Source organism: Penicilliopsis zonata (assembly GCF_001890105.1).
Source record: "Penicilliopsis zonata CBS 506.65 unplaced genomic scaffold ASPZOscaffold_1, whole genome shotgun sequence".
In the NCBI taxonomy this organism is placed as follows: domain Eukaryota; kingdom Fungi; phylum Ascomycota; class Eurotiomycetes; order Eurotiales; family Aspergillaceae; genus Penicilliopsis; species Penicilliopsis zonata.
The window spans coordinates 1,797,999-1,814,225 of NW_019208911.1; the positions used below are offsets into that span (position 1 = coordinate 1,797,999).

At 50.8% G+C, this 16,227-nt stretch overlaps 5 protein-coding genes across 5 annotated transcripts; 3 read left to right on the forward strand and 2 right to left on the reverse strand.

Annotated features, from left to right (window-relative positions):
• Positions 1-839: 839 nt before the first annotated feature.
• ASPZODRAFT_55979 (hypothetical protein) lies at positions 840-2,531 on the forward strand (the record flags this gene model as incomplete). The annotated part of the gene is made up of 4 exons (XM_022728579.1): positions 840-1,005; positions 1,076-1,731; positions 1,789-1,856; positions 1,916-2,531. The coding sequence occupies 4 exons, from the start codon at positions 840-842 to the stop codon at positions 2,529-2,531; spliced, it is 1,506 nt and encodes a 501-aa protein (XP_022585665.1).
• A 95-nt stretch (positions 2,532-2,626) lies between these two features.
• On the reverse strand, positions 2,627-3,981 carry ASPZODRAFT_55391 (hypothetical protein; the record flags this gene model as incomplete). The annotated part of the gene is made up of 3 exons (XM_022728541.1): positions 2,627-2,947; positions 3,025-3,639; positions 3,697-3,981. The coding sequence occupies 3 exons, from the start codon at positions 3,979-3,981 to the stop codon at positions 2,627-2,629; spliced, it is 1,221 nt and encodes a 406-aa protein (XP_022585666.1).
• Positions 3,982-4,678: 697 nt separating this feature from the next.
• ASPZODRAFT_148489 (hypothetical protein) lies at positions 4,679-5,955 on the forward strand (the record flags this gene model as incomplete). Its single annotated transcript, XM_022725377.1, has 3 exons — positions 4,679-4,721; positions 5,023-5,175; positions 5,276-5,955. 3 exons carry the CDS (start codon positions 4,679-4,681, stop codon positions 5,953-5,955), a joined length of 876 nt encoding a protein of 291 aa, XP_022585667.1.
• Positions 5,715-8,739, reverse strand: ASPZODRAFT_326754 (hypothetical protein). Its single transcript, XM_022728244.1, has 2 exons — positions 8,562-8,739; positions 5,715-8,471 (listed from the first exon to the last, which is right to left on the reverse strand). Exon 2 carries the CDS (start codon positions 8,454-8,456, stop codon positions 6,081-6,083), a length of 2,376 nt encoding a protein of 791 aa, XP_022585668.1. The 5' UTR covers positions 8,457-8,471; positions 8,562-8,739; the 3' UTR covers positions 5,715-6,080.
• A 1,610-nt stretch (positions 8,740-10,349) lies between these two features.
• On the forward strand, positions 10,350-15,560 carry ASPZODRAFT_12000 (hypothetical protein; the record flags this gene model as incomplete). Its single annotated transcript, XM_022721238.1, has 10 exons — positions 10,350-10,355; positions 10,414-10,502; positions 10,565-10,650; positions 10,704-13,488; positions 13,569-13,703; positions 14,173-14,254; positions 14,338-14,500; positions 14,573-14,659; positions 14,730-14,908; positions 14,976-15,560. The coding sequence occupies 10 exons, from the start codon at positions 10,350-10,352 to the stop codon at positions 15,558-15,560; spliced, it is 4,197 nt and encodes a 1,398-aa protein (XP_022585669.1).
• Positions 15,561-16,227: the final 667 nt, after the last annotated feature.

Below are 16,227 nucleotides of genomic sequence, written 5' to 3' on the forward strand. Positions count from 1 at the left end.
TCTTCACAGATGTGTCTCGAGGGCCGGAAACAAGCAGTGGACTCGTGGCTCTCTTTAGTGCAGACAATACATTAATGTTGATGAGAGGGTGCGGTGATCTAGCCTCCAGCTTATGACTTCCTCTGCGCTTGTCTTTTCCAAGTCTCTGCTGCTCTTCCATGCAAAGCTCTTCTCGGATGGATCGGAGACATCTTTGCGCGTTTCAGAGATACCACCTTTCCCAGCGAAGGCAACCGGTTTTCTGTCAGTTAAAGAACGAATATGTATGTGCGAAGGCTGTAGAAGGATATATAGTAACTTGAACTAATTACCTGATGTACCTTAGGTAGGTAGTTACTGGTATGTAGTAGTAGACTGAAGAAGATAGGAAGTCTTAACAGCAGGGGTGGTTTGGACACTAACCATATACAGAATAGGACGCGCCGACTTTCAAGGTTCTAAAAGTGTTCAAGGGGGAGAATCTGTTTTCGACCTCAACTGTCCTTGCTACAATTGATATTAAGCTTCTGTTTGTTTTCTAATTTAATTATGATTTACTGAGTTGGATAATAATGGCCTCTCTTCATCCCCTGCCGCCAGGGTGTCCCGTTTCCTCCTTGGCGGAGAACGGGTCTTCGTCGGCGTCGTCGTCGTCGGCTGCTGGAGCTCAACTGACGCCCGATTCCAATCGATCCGAGGCAGGGTATTATCATCCAGGCAGTCCCTCGAATCCCTATGCCGGGAAGCTGGCGTTGAAGACTGATTTTGGGGACCTGGATGAGGATGACCAGGCGGAGATAGCCAGTTTCCTGGATGAAGACAACGCCAAGACTGACGACGACCAGGCCGACGAGGAGCAGATGCAATTCCAGGAATTTATCTCGAGAAGAGGAGGAGGAGGAGGCGGTGCTTCTTCCGCGTTGGTTTGGACCACAGCTGAAGAAAAGGAGGTCGTCAAACGGTTTGACCGGCAGCTGGTTCCGTTCCTCGCTTTTCTCTATCTGCTTTCCTTCCTGGACCGTTCAAGTAGGCTTTGCGATTCTGGTCCTTTGTTTGACTCGGGAAATTTGCTAAATCTTTTGTGTGTGTGTTTCAGATATTGGAAACGCAAAGATAGCCGGGCTGTCGGAAGAACTGCCTCTGTCGTCTTCGCAGTATGAGTGGCTACTGACCATCTTTTATGTCACTTACATCCTGTTCGAGTGGATGACGCTCATGTACCAGGTTGTTCCGCCGCACATTTACATCTCGCTGTGCGTGTGTGGATGGGGGCTCGCAGCCTCGCTCCAGTCGCTGGCGACATCGTTTGGCACCCTGATGTTCCTTCGGGCCTTGCTCGGTTTCGCTGAAGCGGCATTCGGTCCAGGCGTGCCTTTCTATTTGTCTCATTTCTACAAGCGTGAAGAGCTTGCCTTTAGGATCGGATTGTTCATCTCAGCGGCGCCCTTGGCTACCTCCTTTGCCAGCAGTCTGGCCTGGCTGATTGTCAGATTAAGCAGTCAGGGGCCCATCTCACCATGGCGTATGCTCTTCTTAGTTGAGGGGTTTCCCAGCGTGGCTGTCGCTTTCTTTGCATGGGTCCTCATTCCTGATTCCCCCGGGCGCGCTCGATTTCTCTCTCCACGACAGCGAAGAATCGCTGGCCTGAGACTAGAAGAGGCCAAGAAAGATATCCACGGCGCCCGGTCGGGAGGGTTCAACTGGAAAGAGGTTGCGAGAGCATTGAGAGACCCTAAATGCTATCTTATGGCGGTATGGCACTTTCGATTCTTTCCCTTCAATAATGATATGCTAACGGTTGTTTTGTAGTTCATGTACTTTAGTTGCAATGTCGCTTTTAGCTCAATGCCGGTCTTCCTCCCTACCATCCTTAAGGAGTAAGTATATCTAATCAATGAAACCATACAAGTTGCTATCTTGCTGATTTGAATCACAGTATGGGCTATTCATCTCTCCAGTCACAGGCCCTTTCAGCCCCCCCTTATCTAGTTGCGTTCATCGTGGTACTACTTACAGCATTCATGTCGGACCGCTCCAGGTCTCGGAGCACCTATCTGATTATCCATGGTTTACTCTCATCATTCGCCTACTTTGTCATTGCAGCGACTGGCTATTTTCATGCGCATATGTCCCCGGCGGTACATACTTTCATCCGTTACATCTGCGTCTACCCTGCCGTCTCAGGCTTTTTCTCTTGCATCGTCTTGATCATCACCTGGTCGATGGACAACCGCATTGCCAAAGAAGGCAAAGGCACCAGTGTCGTTATCATGAACGTCATCGGTCAGTTCGGGCCTATTCTAGGCACACGACTGTACCCGCAAAGTAACGGACCATGGTATGTGCAAGGTATGGCGACGTGCTCATTTTTTATGGCTTTGGTTGCGCTTCTAGCCCTTGCTTTGCGGATCATCCTGCAAAGATCAAATGCTGCTGTTGCAGGTGGAAACGCCGACGACATCGAAATGGAAGAGACAGAAGAAGCACTGGGGTTGATGGGTGGCACCCGAGCAAAACTTCAGCAGGCCGAACGCCTGACCTATATCATTTGAATTCTTGTTTAAGAGCCCCTTATTTTTTTGGACTATATATATGAAGCCATCATTTTCTGAAGATAAACAGCTATTAACGACTTATTCTTTGTCCATCATTTCATCAAGCCTTGCTCCTGGGCTATTTTGTGCATATCAGTGGGCCAGATGTCGAGGAATTGTCTGCCATAACGTTGCATCTCGGGGGAAGAAGTCTTCACCATTCGGAAGAACCAATCGTCTTCTGTATTTCCCATCAGACGGTATTTGTTGGCCGTTGTGACAGGATCCACAAAGAGCTGGAAGACTCTGCGGCGTTCGTCTGCATAAACGTCTAGCAGTGACTCGGGCAGGCCATGGTTGATGATCAGAGTAAGCGTATCTGCCAACGCCTCGGCGTCGAGCAATCCTGTATTGAGACCCATGCCACCGATAGGCTGTGGGTTTTATGTTTTTCCATGTGAATATGTCTTTTTGTTTTCTTAGGAGAGGTTTAATCTGGTTCGCCACTTACGTTGCACAAGTGAGCTGCATCTCCGGCAACAGCGCACCGACCTCTCCTAAAGGCAGAGGCAACGCGCTGGTGTATTCTGTACACAGCCTTGCGGATGAGTTTGTACTTTGCCGGTGGTGGACCGGGCATGAACTTTTCGATGAGCGCAGTGACATTCGCTTCGGACAAAAGCTCTTCGTCGAGGCGCGGATCCTCTGCCTGAACCGCAATCGTATATCGCCAGACTGATGCTTGCCCTTCGACCGGCCTGGTTATGGGAATGATAGCCCCGAAGTTGATTGGATCCACGATGAGATTGATCGGCAGGTTAGGGACACACCAGTTGACTGCTTCAAACTCCATCGACACCATTCGCTCTGGCCAAGTGTGTCCGTGAAAGGAGATATCGAGCAGCTTCCGAGTCATGGACTTGCCTCCATCTGCACCCACCAAGAATGAAACGGTTGTCTCCTCAAGAAGACCGGAGATCGTATCTCTCAGCGTTGCAGTGACGGCGTCTCCAGTATCGCAAATCCCATGTATCTCCTTATTATAAGACACACTGACATTCCCTGTCCGTAGCGCCGCACGCAGGAAAATCTCGCATGCCTCAGATTGCGGCAGCATCAGAAAGCTCTGCGCCACCGAGTCTCTTTCTATCGTGCTTGGTTGAGAATACCATACTTCCGCCACCAACTCTCCATATGCTTTCCCTCCTTGTTCATCGTCTACAGGCGGTTTTCTCCACGCCAGTCCAGGGCCCCAATAACCTTCTTCGGAGAGGAGATTCAACAGGTTCGCCTTCGCAAAAGCCTGTAAAGCCGCCCCAAAGTACCCAACAGCGCGGGGTAGAGGGTTAATCTGGTCATCCCTTTCGATTACGTGGACTTGGATACCGGCCTGGCCCAGGTTCAATGCCAGGAATAGGCCGACGGGACCGGCGCCGACTATGAGAACTCGGTCCAGTTTGGCGGGCATGTGGTCTTCAAAGTCAATCCTCTGTTATTCAAAAAGGATAGTATCCGGAAGAACACGAATTCTCTAGAGAGGGTGGTCATGATGACTGAAGTTCTGGGGGGACGGGCTGCCTCGTGCTTCAAGTCTCAGGTTACACAGCAGAGACTCTGCCATATTAATAGCCTGATATATCAGCATGTGCTTTTCTTTCTGGATGCACTGTCAGTGTGATCCTTTCTCTGAAGAAGCTCTACGACTCTTATCTTCAAGGTCAGAGCATATTTGCCGTTGAAAATATGCTAGAAAGGAATCCTTGGGCATTGAGAGTCTAGACTCGAGCCAGACTTGGAGACAGGATTGAAGACTCAGGAGATGATCGTCATGCTCCACACAGTGGATTACAACATGACTTACAATGCTGAGAATGTACTATCCAGCCCGGATTTTAGCAAACCGACTCACTTCAGCGAGCATTCAACACAATCTGTTTGGATGTTATCACGGTAAATATGCCCTGTTGATAAGCTATCTCTTGGATATTCAAGATCTTGCTAATTTTAATCCTTCTTATAGACTGTTGCTGATCGGTGACTCCGCTGGTGGACCTTTATCCCTTGACGGGGAAGCTCGCCGTGTTCAGTAATGGAGAGATAAACCAATCCACGATATCACTACTTTGGTGGCAACACATCCTCCATTCGAACCGTCCCGGTCGAACATGCTGCGAGTCTGGACCCGGTTCCATCGTGAAATTGTCACGCGTATCGTTCAAGCTTTTTCTTCGTCACTCTGCTGATATCGTGACGAAGAGATATGGTGGTTTGTTTCCGTTGCGCCCGGCTCAGTCGGGTGGAGAGGCTACCTACGTATACTTAAGGACCTGATCAAGAGGACTGTGACTCTTGTCTACTCTCGAATAGTTCAGCGACCCAGCCGAGCTATCTAGTGCCACTATAGCCGCGGCTATGCTGCCTTGGCTTGCTCAGTCGCGCTTCCTGACGAGATCATGCTTGACACCTTCTCATCTGCTGAGATGCTCTCTTGCGACAACGGCCCATCCAGACCTGGTGCGGACCAAAATTCCACCTCGCACTGGCCGTGAAAACAATCGGTTCCGCGAATTCGATCTCGGCCAGCGTGTCTTTGCCATCACGGGCGGAGGCAGGGGCCTGGGGCTGGCCATGGCGGAAGCGCTGATGGAAGCCGGTGCAAAAGGTATATCAGATATTTTTTTGATTCTTCTACACGTTGCCTCGAGGCTTAATGACCCAACCGGACTTCTTTTGAATATTGCAGCTAAAAAATGGGCAAATAGTTTACTGTCTGGACCGTCTGCCCGAACCTGAACCAGAGTTCAAGGTCGCGCAAGACCGGGCGGCCAAAGACTTTGGCGGCAGTCTCGAGTACCACCGCATCGATGTGCGCGACAGCCAGGACGTGGAAGAAGCAATGGCTAAGATTGCACGCACCGACCGGCGACTTGACGGGATGATCGCCGCGGCGGGGGTGAACCATCTCGAGAGTGCGCTGGAGCATTCGCAGACGGCGCTCAACGAGGTGATGCAGATCAACTACAACGGGGTGTTCAACGCGGCGACCGCCGCCGCGCGTCAGATGTTCGAGTTCCAGCAGGGGGGCTCCATCCTGCTCATCGCCAGCATGAGCGGCCTCGTCGCAAACAAGGGCATGACCTCCCCGGTCTACAACTCCTCCAAGGCGGCCGTCATCCAGCTGGCCCGCAGCCTCGCCATGGAATGGGGCCGCCACGGCATCCGCGTCAACAGCCTCTGCCCGGGCCACATCATCACCCCGATGGTCGACATGGTTTTTCAGCAGAACCCGGCCGCCCGTGCAACCTGGGAGGCAGAGAACATGCTCGGCCGCCTCGCCGTCCCGGAGGAGTTCCGCGGCGCTGCCCTCTTCGCTCTCAGCGATGCCAGCAGCTTCATGACGGGTAGTACCTTGCTGATCGACGGCGGCCATACCGCCTGGTAGTTCTCAGAACAGATTAATATAATTGATTTCTTTTTGGTATTGAATGTTTTGATTCGATCCTGTCAGCAATTATAGGCTAAAGCGATTCAAAATAAAAAGGTTCTAAGGGAAACATGGCTTGTCCATTATTCAGTGTCCAGATGGCTGGCGGTGACCGCCGTATCCAGGCCGAGACTATCATTCGAGCTTCCAAAGTCCAGCTTCATGAGCAGTCGATCCACACCGGCCGGCTTGCGCGGTACGTATTCACAGATGCTGGTGGGCAGGGAGGAAGCGACACCACCCTGACCCGTGCCTTTGGCGAGCCCAAAGAAGATCCGGCGGCTATCGGACGACCTTTTGTCGTCGATCTCTCGCAGCCGAGCCACTACGGCTTTGATACCCCCTTCCACCTGGATGCGTGTCTTGCGCAGTTCATGCCACACCCCCTTTTCCTCACCTGAATAGTCAATCAATGCATCGACAACACCTTCATCAGTCTCCAAGTCCATGTTCTTCTGGATGCTCTCGAGTCTAACCACGAGTGCGATGAAATGATCCACGCTAGCGAGAAAAGAACGGAGCGCCGCGGTGAAGGGGGTATCCGTGAGAAACATGGCTTGGACGAGCGATGCAAGATAAAGTCGATGGGCCATTGTCAGCGCCTCTGGGTCGTGCTGTTGTGGAGGTGAGTCTGATAGACTCCCTGAAGAGTAAGTATTCCTGTGAACAGCGGTATTCGCTGTCCCCGGACGAGAATTCGGGCGTGACCCTGATTTGCCTGAGTTCCCTTCTATCCAATCCCGAAAATGCTGCCACGAGCCATTGACAACCTCTCCTTGGAAAAAGCTTCCAATCTCCGATAAAATAAATATAGAGGCATTGCACGTTGCCCAGACAGGTCTCATCTGGGCAATGCGGGCATTGTCTCTTTCTCTGCTCATTTTCAGCCTGTGCTGTCCGAACGGCTTGTTGCTGCGTGGTGGGCCCCAGGGCGACGGATGGCTTCTTCGTAGAGGGGTATGCTTCCACAAACTACTGAGACGGATCTGGGAGCGCCGGATTCCTAGGAGATATGCGCTGATTCTCGAATAGACGGAGATATCAGAAGCTGAAAGGAAAAGGTCTAAAGGGGCTCGCACTTGCAGCGACAGGGTTGTCGGCGTAGGGAAAAGGAGATCGTTGAAAGCAACCTCGGAGATTTCGCTTGTTGAGAGACTCCCAACAACGTCTTGCGTGGAAGTTGTCACATGATCGGGTATCTGAGAGGTGACATTGAGTCGGATCAGCCCCCGAGCAAGATCCAGTTCATCATCGGCCGATTCCTCCTCGTTTTGCAGGGAATATAACTCGGTCCAGGTCTGTGTTAGTACTGCCATAACATCGCCTTCTTTAACGACAATGTCCTCAAGGTCCTCGGGGCCGTTCAACCGGGAGGGACGAATTTCACTTCTTTGGTGTCTTTCGTATACCCGTGCATCTGCGTGGGAAACAAGTGCCATGGCAAATTCTCCACGTCCCAAGAGAACAAAGTCATGGAGCAAAGACAAGACCTCAAGGATCTTGGGCAGTGGAAGCAGCTTAGAAAGGGTGGTTTGGGATAATGACAGTCGGATGGAGGTTATGGCATTGGATAATTCCGACGTGGAGATAGGAGACTTGAGGCCAGACAGAGAGCCAAGATGCTCCTTATATAGGTTGACTGAAGACGTCAGATGAGCAGTAGAAGCACTGGAAACACCGGTCTTTCGTTTTGCTCTAATATGATTCAAGGATTTCCCAATAAATAAAATTGAAGATGCAGTTAGCGGGGATACAAACTTCGGAAGAAACTCGGCATGCATAACAAACTGAGCCATTCCCGAGAGGCCCTCTCCGTCAGCTGGGATATCCTGTTGGACAAAGAAATCTTCTTTCCCAAACAGGGGCAAGTTGCCGTAAAGAAGCCACATTGATAGTTGCTTCATCCATGCCATCTCAGCTGCAGTGACCAATTGCCGTGCCATTTCTTCTAGGTCACTATATCCCGTTTGTAACTCGACGCGCAGATGATCGATGAGGGCAGCACCAGTACAACTAACTGGCCTTCGACCTTTCTGGTGCTCAGGGAGGATGAATCGGACAATCTCCCAGAGCCATTCCATTCGTCGAACCCAAGGGGCAAACTCGCCAACCATGGTAGACAGCGGCACAATACCGTATCCGCCCACATACGCGCTGTCTTCGAGGAGTATCGATTTCTCGACCTGGATGACTTTGGCTTGAAACCCCGCCAAGTGTTCGGTTGAAATTGCCGTCGACACCGCCCGACATATCATCGATGGATGAGAGGAAGAGATATCGGATGTATGTTTGCGCAACATTGCATGCAGCCGACTCAACCGGGCGAGTGACACGAGGAGCGCCTTCTCCGGGGGGGACAAGAGGGGGAAACCATCCTGAGAAAGGGTATCTTCGTCCGACTGCAGGTTGAATAAGGGTGACGGCTGTCCGGAGAGGGAGAGGAGGATCTCATGGAGCATTCTGACGTACAGTCCCTATAATTCTCACTAGTTCTTTCGTCATAAGTCTGCCATCAAATGCATGTAGATTCCGAGGCTCTCCAAGATCAAATGTGCGTAGCTTACCTCGAGGGCGAATTCCGTCTCCGTCGCGTCTTTCGACGCTGCCAAAACAGCAGTGCACTGCCTAACAGTTCAAACCGACACATATACTTAGAAATTCCTTGGACTCATGGCCGTCGATCGCGTCGCGTCGCAGTCTCGCAGCGGGGTAACTGACGCCCGAAAGAAGCAAGAGACTGGAACCAGCTAAACGAAGATCCGTCTTCAAACCGGTTACCAGCGGGGAAACACCTTGTCGCTTGATGATGAATGAGTCCTTGGGAGTGTTTTCTGAGCAAGGACGCTGAGAGCTTCACGCGTCAAGCAACCAAGGTCCAACGGTCAACGGTCAACCAGGGAATGGTCACCTGACTAGCTACTGTTGCCTTATTGCCTTAGAAGTTACTCCGTACGGCGTAGTGCCACAGTCCAAAAGGCGGCAGAGGATCGATTGACGTCAGTCGGACAAGCTGTTCTGCCGGCAGAATGGGCGTCTTCCCCTTTCTAGTACTTTGTGTTCCTCCAACCTCTGACCGTCTCAGAAAACAATGGCAAGCTTATTGATACGATGTTATAGCTTGCATTACATTTTGAAATTATCTTGAATAGGTCAATACTCAGGATACTTCAGCACTAATGCAAGAGAGACAGGACTGATGACCACTGCTTATACAGCGAAAGCATGCCCGTTGAATGTGAGAGATCATATTCACACGTCTCGAAGGCCTCTCTTATCTAGCAGCTTTGAACAGAGAAGGGAATCTTAAAAAAGCCTACGAAATCTCCAACCTTTGGGGAGAGGGGACGCCAAAATAGGTCCTATACGCTGAGACTCAAGAGTCAAGAGACATCGCTATGTGGAGAGAACTCTTGGTTTCAAGGTCATAAATGTGGATTTGGGGAGACAGGAGCGAGCTTACGAAATACCCAGCGTTCCTTGAACGGCGCCACGTTGAAGATTAGTATCATGCACTTCCCTTCGCCGAAAGCTTCCTGCTGGCTAGTGGCATGACGGCTGTCGTCGCTAACTTGGTAATGGCACAGGAATATGAGCACGAATATGACTGGCCTCGGGTGTCACCCGAAAAGAGTGTTTTTGATGCCTCCCGATACCTTCGTGGTATCCGTTGGGGCGTACTAAGTAGGTATTGCTGGAGAATCGAGATATTCCCACGCTCTAAAAGAGTGAACGACTCCCACCAACATCATCTGATTGAGAGTATTTAGTATATCTAGATGAGGAAAACTGACCACCAGTCCAGAATATTCTCGGCATGGCCTTTGTAACACGTAGAATCACCCTCTCATAGAAAATTCTCATTAATACTGCTGGCGCGGGGCTGTCAAGGCTGCGGTGTCCCCACCACCAATCAGCGCTATCAATACGCTGAGTCAGCACATCAGCTTGTCCCCTCTTACGTCGAGACAAGAACAAACCGTCAGTTTCCATCTTCATTGCTCATCCTTCTGTTTCGCCTTCTGTGGCTATTCCATCTTGCTGATAAATCAACCACGCTGGGCTATCTCTAACTCTGTCGCCTGGGCAGGTTCTCAAGGTCTTTTCTCCAGTTCCTACTTTGGCACTACCTTGACCGTGCTTGCCCGCTCTTCACCTGCTCCGCCCCTCATCCCTGAGAGTCTACACACGAAGCTGTAGACACCCTCTGCAACCTTTGGAAAGTCTTGCTTGAGGCAGGGCTTTCTCTTTCAGCCTTCAATATTCCTTCCGATCTCGTTGTTCGTGAGGCTCCCAAGCCAGGAAAGCGTCGGGCGTCCAGCGACCAAGAAGCGGCTCGCCCAGAAAAAAGAACGATGGCAGTGCGTTGAGTGGTTAAGCTTAGCTTTTTGCATTGACTAGCCATCTAACTAGCTATAGGACACTCAGATGCAGGTCGACAGCCCTAAGGGCACCCTGGAGGCCATCAAGCAGGGGGAGATCGATGAGGCGTTGTACAGTCGACAGCTGTAAGTGGTGGCGAGAGCTTGCTTGCTCCATCGTGTATTATCAGCTGACCACACACCTAAAGGTATGTTCTTGGGCACGAGGCGATGAAGCGTATGGGCTCTTCGAATGTCTTAGTCGTCGGTCTTAAAGGTCTTGGTGTCGAGATTGGTAAGCATGGTTATAGAAGCTTCAACAGACCCCACACTAACGCCTATGTCCAGCCAAGAATATCGCACTCGCCGGTGTCAAGTCCCTTACCCTATTCGATCCCGCTCCGGTCGCCATCGCCGATCTATCCTCCCAGTTCTTCCTCCAGACGCAAGATGTTGGCAAGCCGCGCGCCGAAGTTACAGCTCCGAGAGTCGCGGAGTTGAACTCATACGTTCCCGTGACTGTTCACAGCGGAAAGAGCCTGGTGGACGATATTGAGCAGCTAAAGCGCTACCAGGCGATTGTTCTCACTTCTACCCCGCTGAAAGAGCAACTCCTTATTGCAGAGTTTTGCCACGCCAATGGAATCTACTTGACCGTCACAGACACATTCGGCCTGTTTGGTTACCTGTTCAACGATTTTGGAAAGAATTTCACCGTCGGTGATCCTACTGGAGAAGAGCCTGTCAACGGAATCATTGCGGACATCGATGAGGACGGGTTAGTGTCTGCTCTTGATGAGACCCGACATGGCCTGGAAGATGGCGACTTTGTGACATTTACCGAGGTCAAGGGCATGGATGGTCTTAACAACTGTGACCCCCGCAAGGTGACTGTAAAGGGCCCATACACCTTCTCCATCGGTGATGTCTCCGGACTGGGCTCCTACAAAGGAGGCGGTATCTTTACGCAAGTCAAGATGCCCAAATTTGTCGACTTCCAACCTCTCAGTGAACAGCTTAAGAAGCCCGAATTCGTGATCTCTGATTTCGCCAAATTCGATCGTCCCCAGCAGCTTCATGTTGGCATTCAAGCCCTCCACCAATTCGCTACTGCTCATGAAGGTCAATTTCCTAGACCTCACCATGACGGCGATGCACAGGAAGTGCTCAAGATAGCCACAGAGCTCGCTGCTGCTGGAGATGAGAAGGTAGAGCTTGACGAGAAGCTTATCAAGGAGCTCAGCTACCAGGCCCGTGGTGACCTCAGTCCTCTTGCAGCTTTCTTTGGTGGCATCGCCGCGCAAGAGGTCTTGAAGGCAGTCTCTGGAAAGTTCAACCCGGTCAACCAGTGGCTCTACTTTGACTCCTTGGAATCTCTACCCACCTCGGTCACCCGCTCAGAAGAGAACTGCAAGCCACTCGGCACCCGCTACGATGGACAGATTGCCGTCTTCGGCAAGGACTTCCAAGACAAGATTGCCAACCTCAATCAGTTCCTGGTCGGTGCAGGGGCCATTGGTTGTGAGATGTTGAAGAACTGGGCCATGATTGGTCTTGGAACTGGGCCAGAGGGTAAAATCAGAGTCACGGATATGGACCAAATTGAGAAGAGCAACCTGAACCGTCAGTTCTTATTCCGCCCCAAGGACGTGGGCAAGCTGAAGAGCGAATGTGCTTCGGCTGCTGTCGAGTCCATGAACCCCGACCTACGGGGTAAGATCGTAACTCTGCGTGACCGGGTCGGACAGGACACCGAACACGTTTTCAACGAGGAGTTCTGGACAGAGCTTGATGGTGTCACCAACGCCTTGGACAATGTCGATGCGAGAACTTACGTCGATCGCCGCTGTGTTTTCTTCCGTAAGCCTCTTCTGGAGAGTGGAACCCTCGGCACGAAGGGCAATACCCAAGTAATCCTTCCTCATGTCACCGAGTCCTACTCCAGCTCTCAAGATCCGCCCGAGAAGTCGTTCCCCATGTGCACGCTGAAGAGCTTCCCGAACCGGATTGAACACACCATTGCCTGGGGTCGCGATCTCTTCCAGACTTATTTCGTTGGGCCGCCCGAGGCTGTCAACATGTATCTTTCTCAGTCGAACTACATTGAGCAGACGCTCAAGCAGGCCGGCAATGAGAAGCAGACCCTCGAGCACCTTCGAAGCTTCTTGGTGACTGATAAGCCCCTTACCTTTGATGACTGCATTGCATGGGCCCGCAACCAGTTTGAGTCCCAGTACAACAACGCCATCCAGCAACTGCTCTACAACTTCCCGCGCGACTCTACCACTTCCAGTGGTCAGCCTTTCTGGTCTGGTCCCAAGCGTGCTCCCACCCCCCTGAAGTTCGACAGCTCGAGCCCCACCCATCTCGGGTTTATTGTCGCTGCAGCCAATCTGCACGCCTTTAACTATGGTATCAAAAACCCTGGTGTCGATAAGGAATACTATCGGAAAACCGTTGACAACATGATCATTCCTGAATTCGTCCCTAGTTCCAGTGTCAAGATCCAGGCCGACGATAACGAGCCTGATCCGAATGCCCAGCCCTCTGGCTCCTCATTCGACGATGGCGAGGAAATTAAAGGGCTGGTTGCCTCTCTGCCATCGCCCAAGTCTCTCGCTGGCTTCCGCTTAAACCCTGTGGAGTTCGAGAAGGACGACGATACCAACCACCATATCGATTTCATCACTGCTGCCAGTAATCTCCGGGCGGAGAACTACGATATCCCCCAGGCAGATCGCCATAAGACCAAGTTTATCGCAGGCAAGATCATTCCTGCGATTGCCACCACCACCGCCCTCGTCACTGGTTTGGTTGTTCTCGAACTGTACAAGATCATCGACGGCAAGACCGACATTGAACAGTACAAGAACGGCTTCATCAATCTGGCCCTCCCGTTCTTCGGCTTCAGTGAGCCTATTGCTAGCCCCAAAGGCACCTACCAGGGCAAGAAGGGCGAGGTCACCATTGACCGCCTGTGGGACCGCTTCGAAGTGGACGACATTCCCTTGCAAGACTTCATCAAGCACTTTGCTGACCTTGGCCTGGAAATATCTATGGTCAGCTCTGGAGTTAGTCTTTTATACGCTAGCTTCTACCCTCCGTCTAAAGTGAAGGATCGCCTTCCCCTACCGTATGTTATACTATCTATCCTCTTCCCTCTCACCTTTTTCCGAAAACATCAGCTAACAGGATGGTAAAAAAAAAAAACAGGATGAGCAAGTTAGTGGAGCATATTAGCAAGAAGCCTGTTCCCGAGCATCAGAAGAACATCATCTTCGAAGTCACTGCCGAAGATCAGACGGAGGAGGACGTTGAGATCCCATACGTGATGGTCAAGCTTAGGAAGTAAAGGCATAGTTAGTGGATGTCTCTCTCTCATATCAACAGATCAAAGGCGAGTCAAAGTTAGGAGCGTGTAGTCCAATAGAAGAAATCACTATTCTCCAATCCAGAGTTTCGATACTCTTTCTTTTCTATTCTATTGTACAGCATTTGCAGTCCGATCAGAGGGTCTAGAGCTTCAGGTTCAGTTAAAATTAGTATTACTAACGTGTTGCGGAAGTATTACAGTTTATCTAATCCGCCGAATAATGCTTTGTCACTGACCCGTAAGCAACGCACGTCATAGAAAGAGGTCTCCACAGTTCTTCAATTGAAGCAGATGAGCTGAGAATTTGTCTTTCCTGAGCAAGCAATTTATAAATGCCAAGGAAGAGTCTCTATATAATCTCTGCTCTATCTTTTTCCTTCTCATGCTCACTACTCTCCTCTTCCAAAGTCAACGGGTCTCTCACCTTCTAAACTCTATAAACAGCAGTGCGGGGTTCCTCACCAAAGCTCCCATATCCTCCACCACCACCACCATCAGATTCACTGTGCCAACCCGAGCGATGTCGGTAAGCAGGGACTTTTTGCCCGTTCAATCAATCAAGGCGTCCGCAGGGAAAGAATAGTGTTCTAACTACACCCTCACTTATAGACATCAACCAAGATCACCGACTGGGTGCATCCCAATGACAAGTCTGGTGAATTCAAACGCCAGCAGTCCGTGTTTCGGAATTGGATTTCGAGGAAGCCAGGGGCAGAGTTTCCTCCTGAGAAAGACCGCTATCATCTTTATGTCTCCTATGCTTGTCCATGGGGTATGGTTGTGCAATGATTCGGTCGTACCCTTGAGAGCGCAACCCTGATTGACTCTTTTTACTCTTTTATAGCTCATCGGACGTTGATCGTGCGGAAACTCAAGGGACTGGAGGATATTGTCTCATTTACCTCCGTGCATTGGCATATGGCAGAAAAAGGTGCGTGGGTTTTTGCATCCGACGTGTTTCCTTCTAGTGATGTTAACTAACCTAATCCACCCATGTCTAGGCTGGAGATTCGCAACCTCGGATGAGAAACTGCCTGGAGAGAATGTCACCGGCGATCCTTTGCATCCTGGATTCAGCCATCTTCGCGATGTATATTTCTCCGTAAATCCAGAATACGAAGGCCGGTTCACCGTCCCGACTCTTTACGACAAGAAGACGAAACAGATCGTGAGCAATGAGGTAAGATCTACCCAGTTCTAATCCACTGGTTTTGTAATCGATGAATCCAGGCTGACTACGTCATCAGAGTTCTGAAATCATTCGCATGTTCTACACTGAGTTCGATGACCTCCTCCCAGATGAGTACAAGAAGGTCGATCTCTTTCCGACTGCGCTGCGCAGCGAGATCGAAGCGGCCAACGAATGGATCTACAACGACGTCAACAACGGTGTGTACAAATCCGGATTTGCAACCACCCAGGAAGCGTATGAGAAGGCCGTGGCGACGCTCTTCTCCTCACTCGACCGGATCGAGGCCCATCTCGCCTCCCGCCAAACTTCAAGCGAGCCCTCTCCGTTCTACTTCGGCTCCTCCGTGACCGAGGCGGACGTCCGCCTCTTCACGACCATCGTCCGCTTCGACCCCGTCTACGTCCAGCATTTCAAATGCAACATTCGTGATATCCGCTCCGGGTACCCTGCTATCCACCGCTGGTTGCGCTATCTCTACTGGAATGTGCCGGCCTTCCGCGACACCACCAACTTCGAGCACATCAAGTACCACTACACCAAGAGCCATAAGCAGATCAACCAGTTCGCCATCACGCCCGTGGGGCCCGTCCCGGATATCCTGCCTCTTGATCAGGAAGTGGCCGCTGTTCTGAAACAGTAGAGCGATACAAAACACACAAGAAAATTAAACTATATGAAATAACTATAACCTGTACTTGTTGAAATGTCGACCTGGTAATCAGCAATTATTTGGACTGGATTATTTCAAGCATCCATGTTGCGCTATATCTACTCAAACAAGCCTCGGTATGGAATATGTAGATTTATACTTGGGCCAAACTACCCAGGACCAGGTATATGGCTGAACCATGCCAACTCGGCTGTCAGACAAAAGACAGCGCCAAGTAACTATGGTCCAAGAAATGAGACAAAAGTAAAAGCAGCAACTCATATGCCTTTCACGTAGTGACGGAGAGGGAAAAAACGCCTTAGTAATGCTTATTTGTCCTTCCCCCCCCCTCTATTCCTGAGCCTAGAGATTCGAAGCCAGTCTCAAAGGACAAGGCTCGTAGACTTACTCCGAGGGGGGGGAGGGGGAAGTGTGAGATGATATGCAGGGAACACGTGGGAAATGAACACAGGGTGATGAAGAAGGTTTTTGATGATTCCCTCGGTAGGGAGCCAGGATCAATGGGTGATGATCGATGGGTATCTTTGAGTCTAGATAGTAAGCAGAAAGCAAAAGAAAGAAAGGAAACAAAACAGAATTAGATAGCTTAGGTTGGAAGGTGTTTCAAGAATGGTGAAGTTGAAGCGATGCGAGCTTA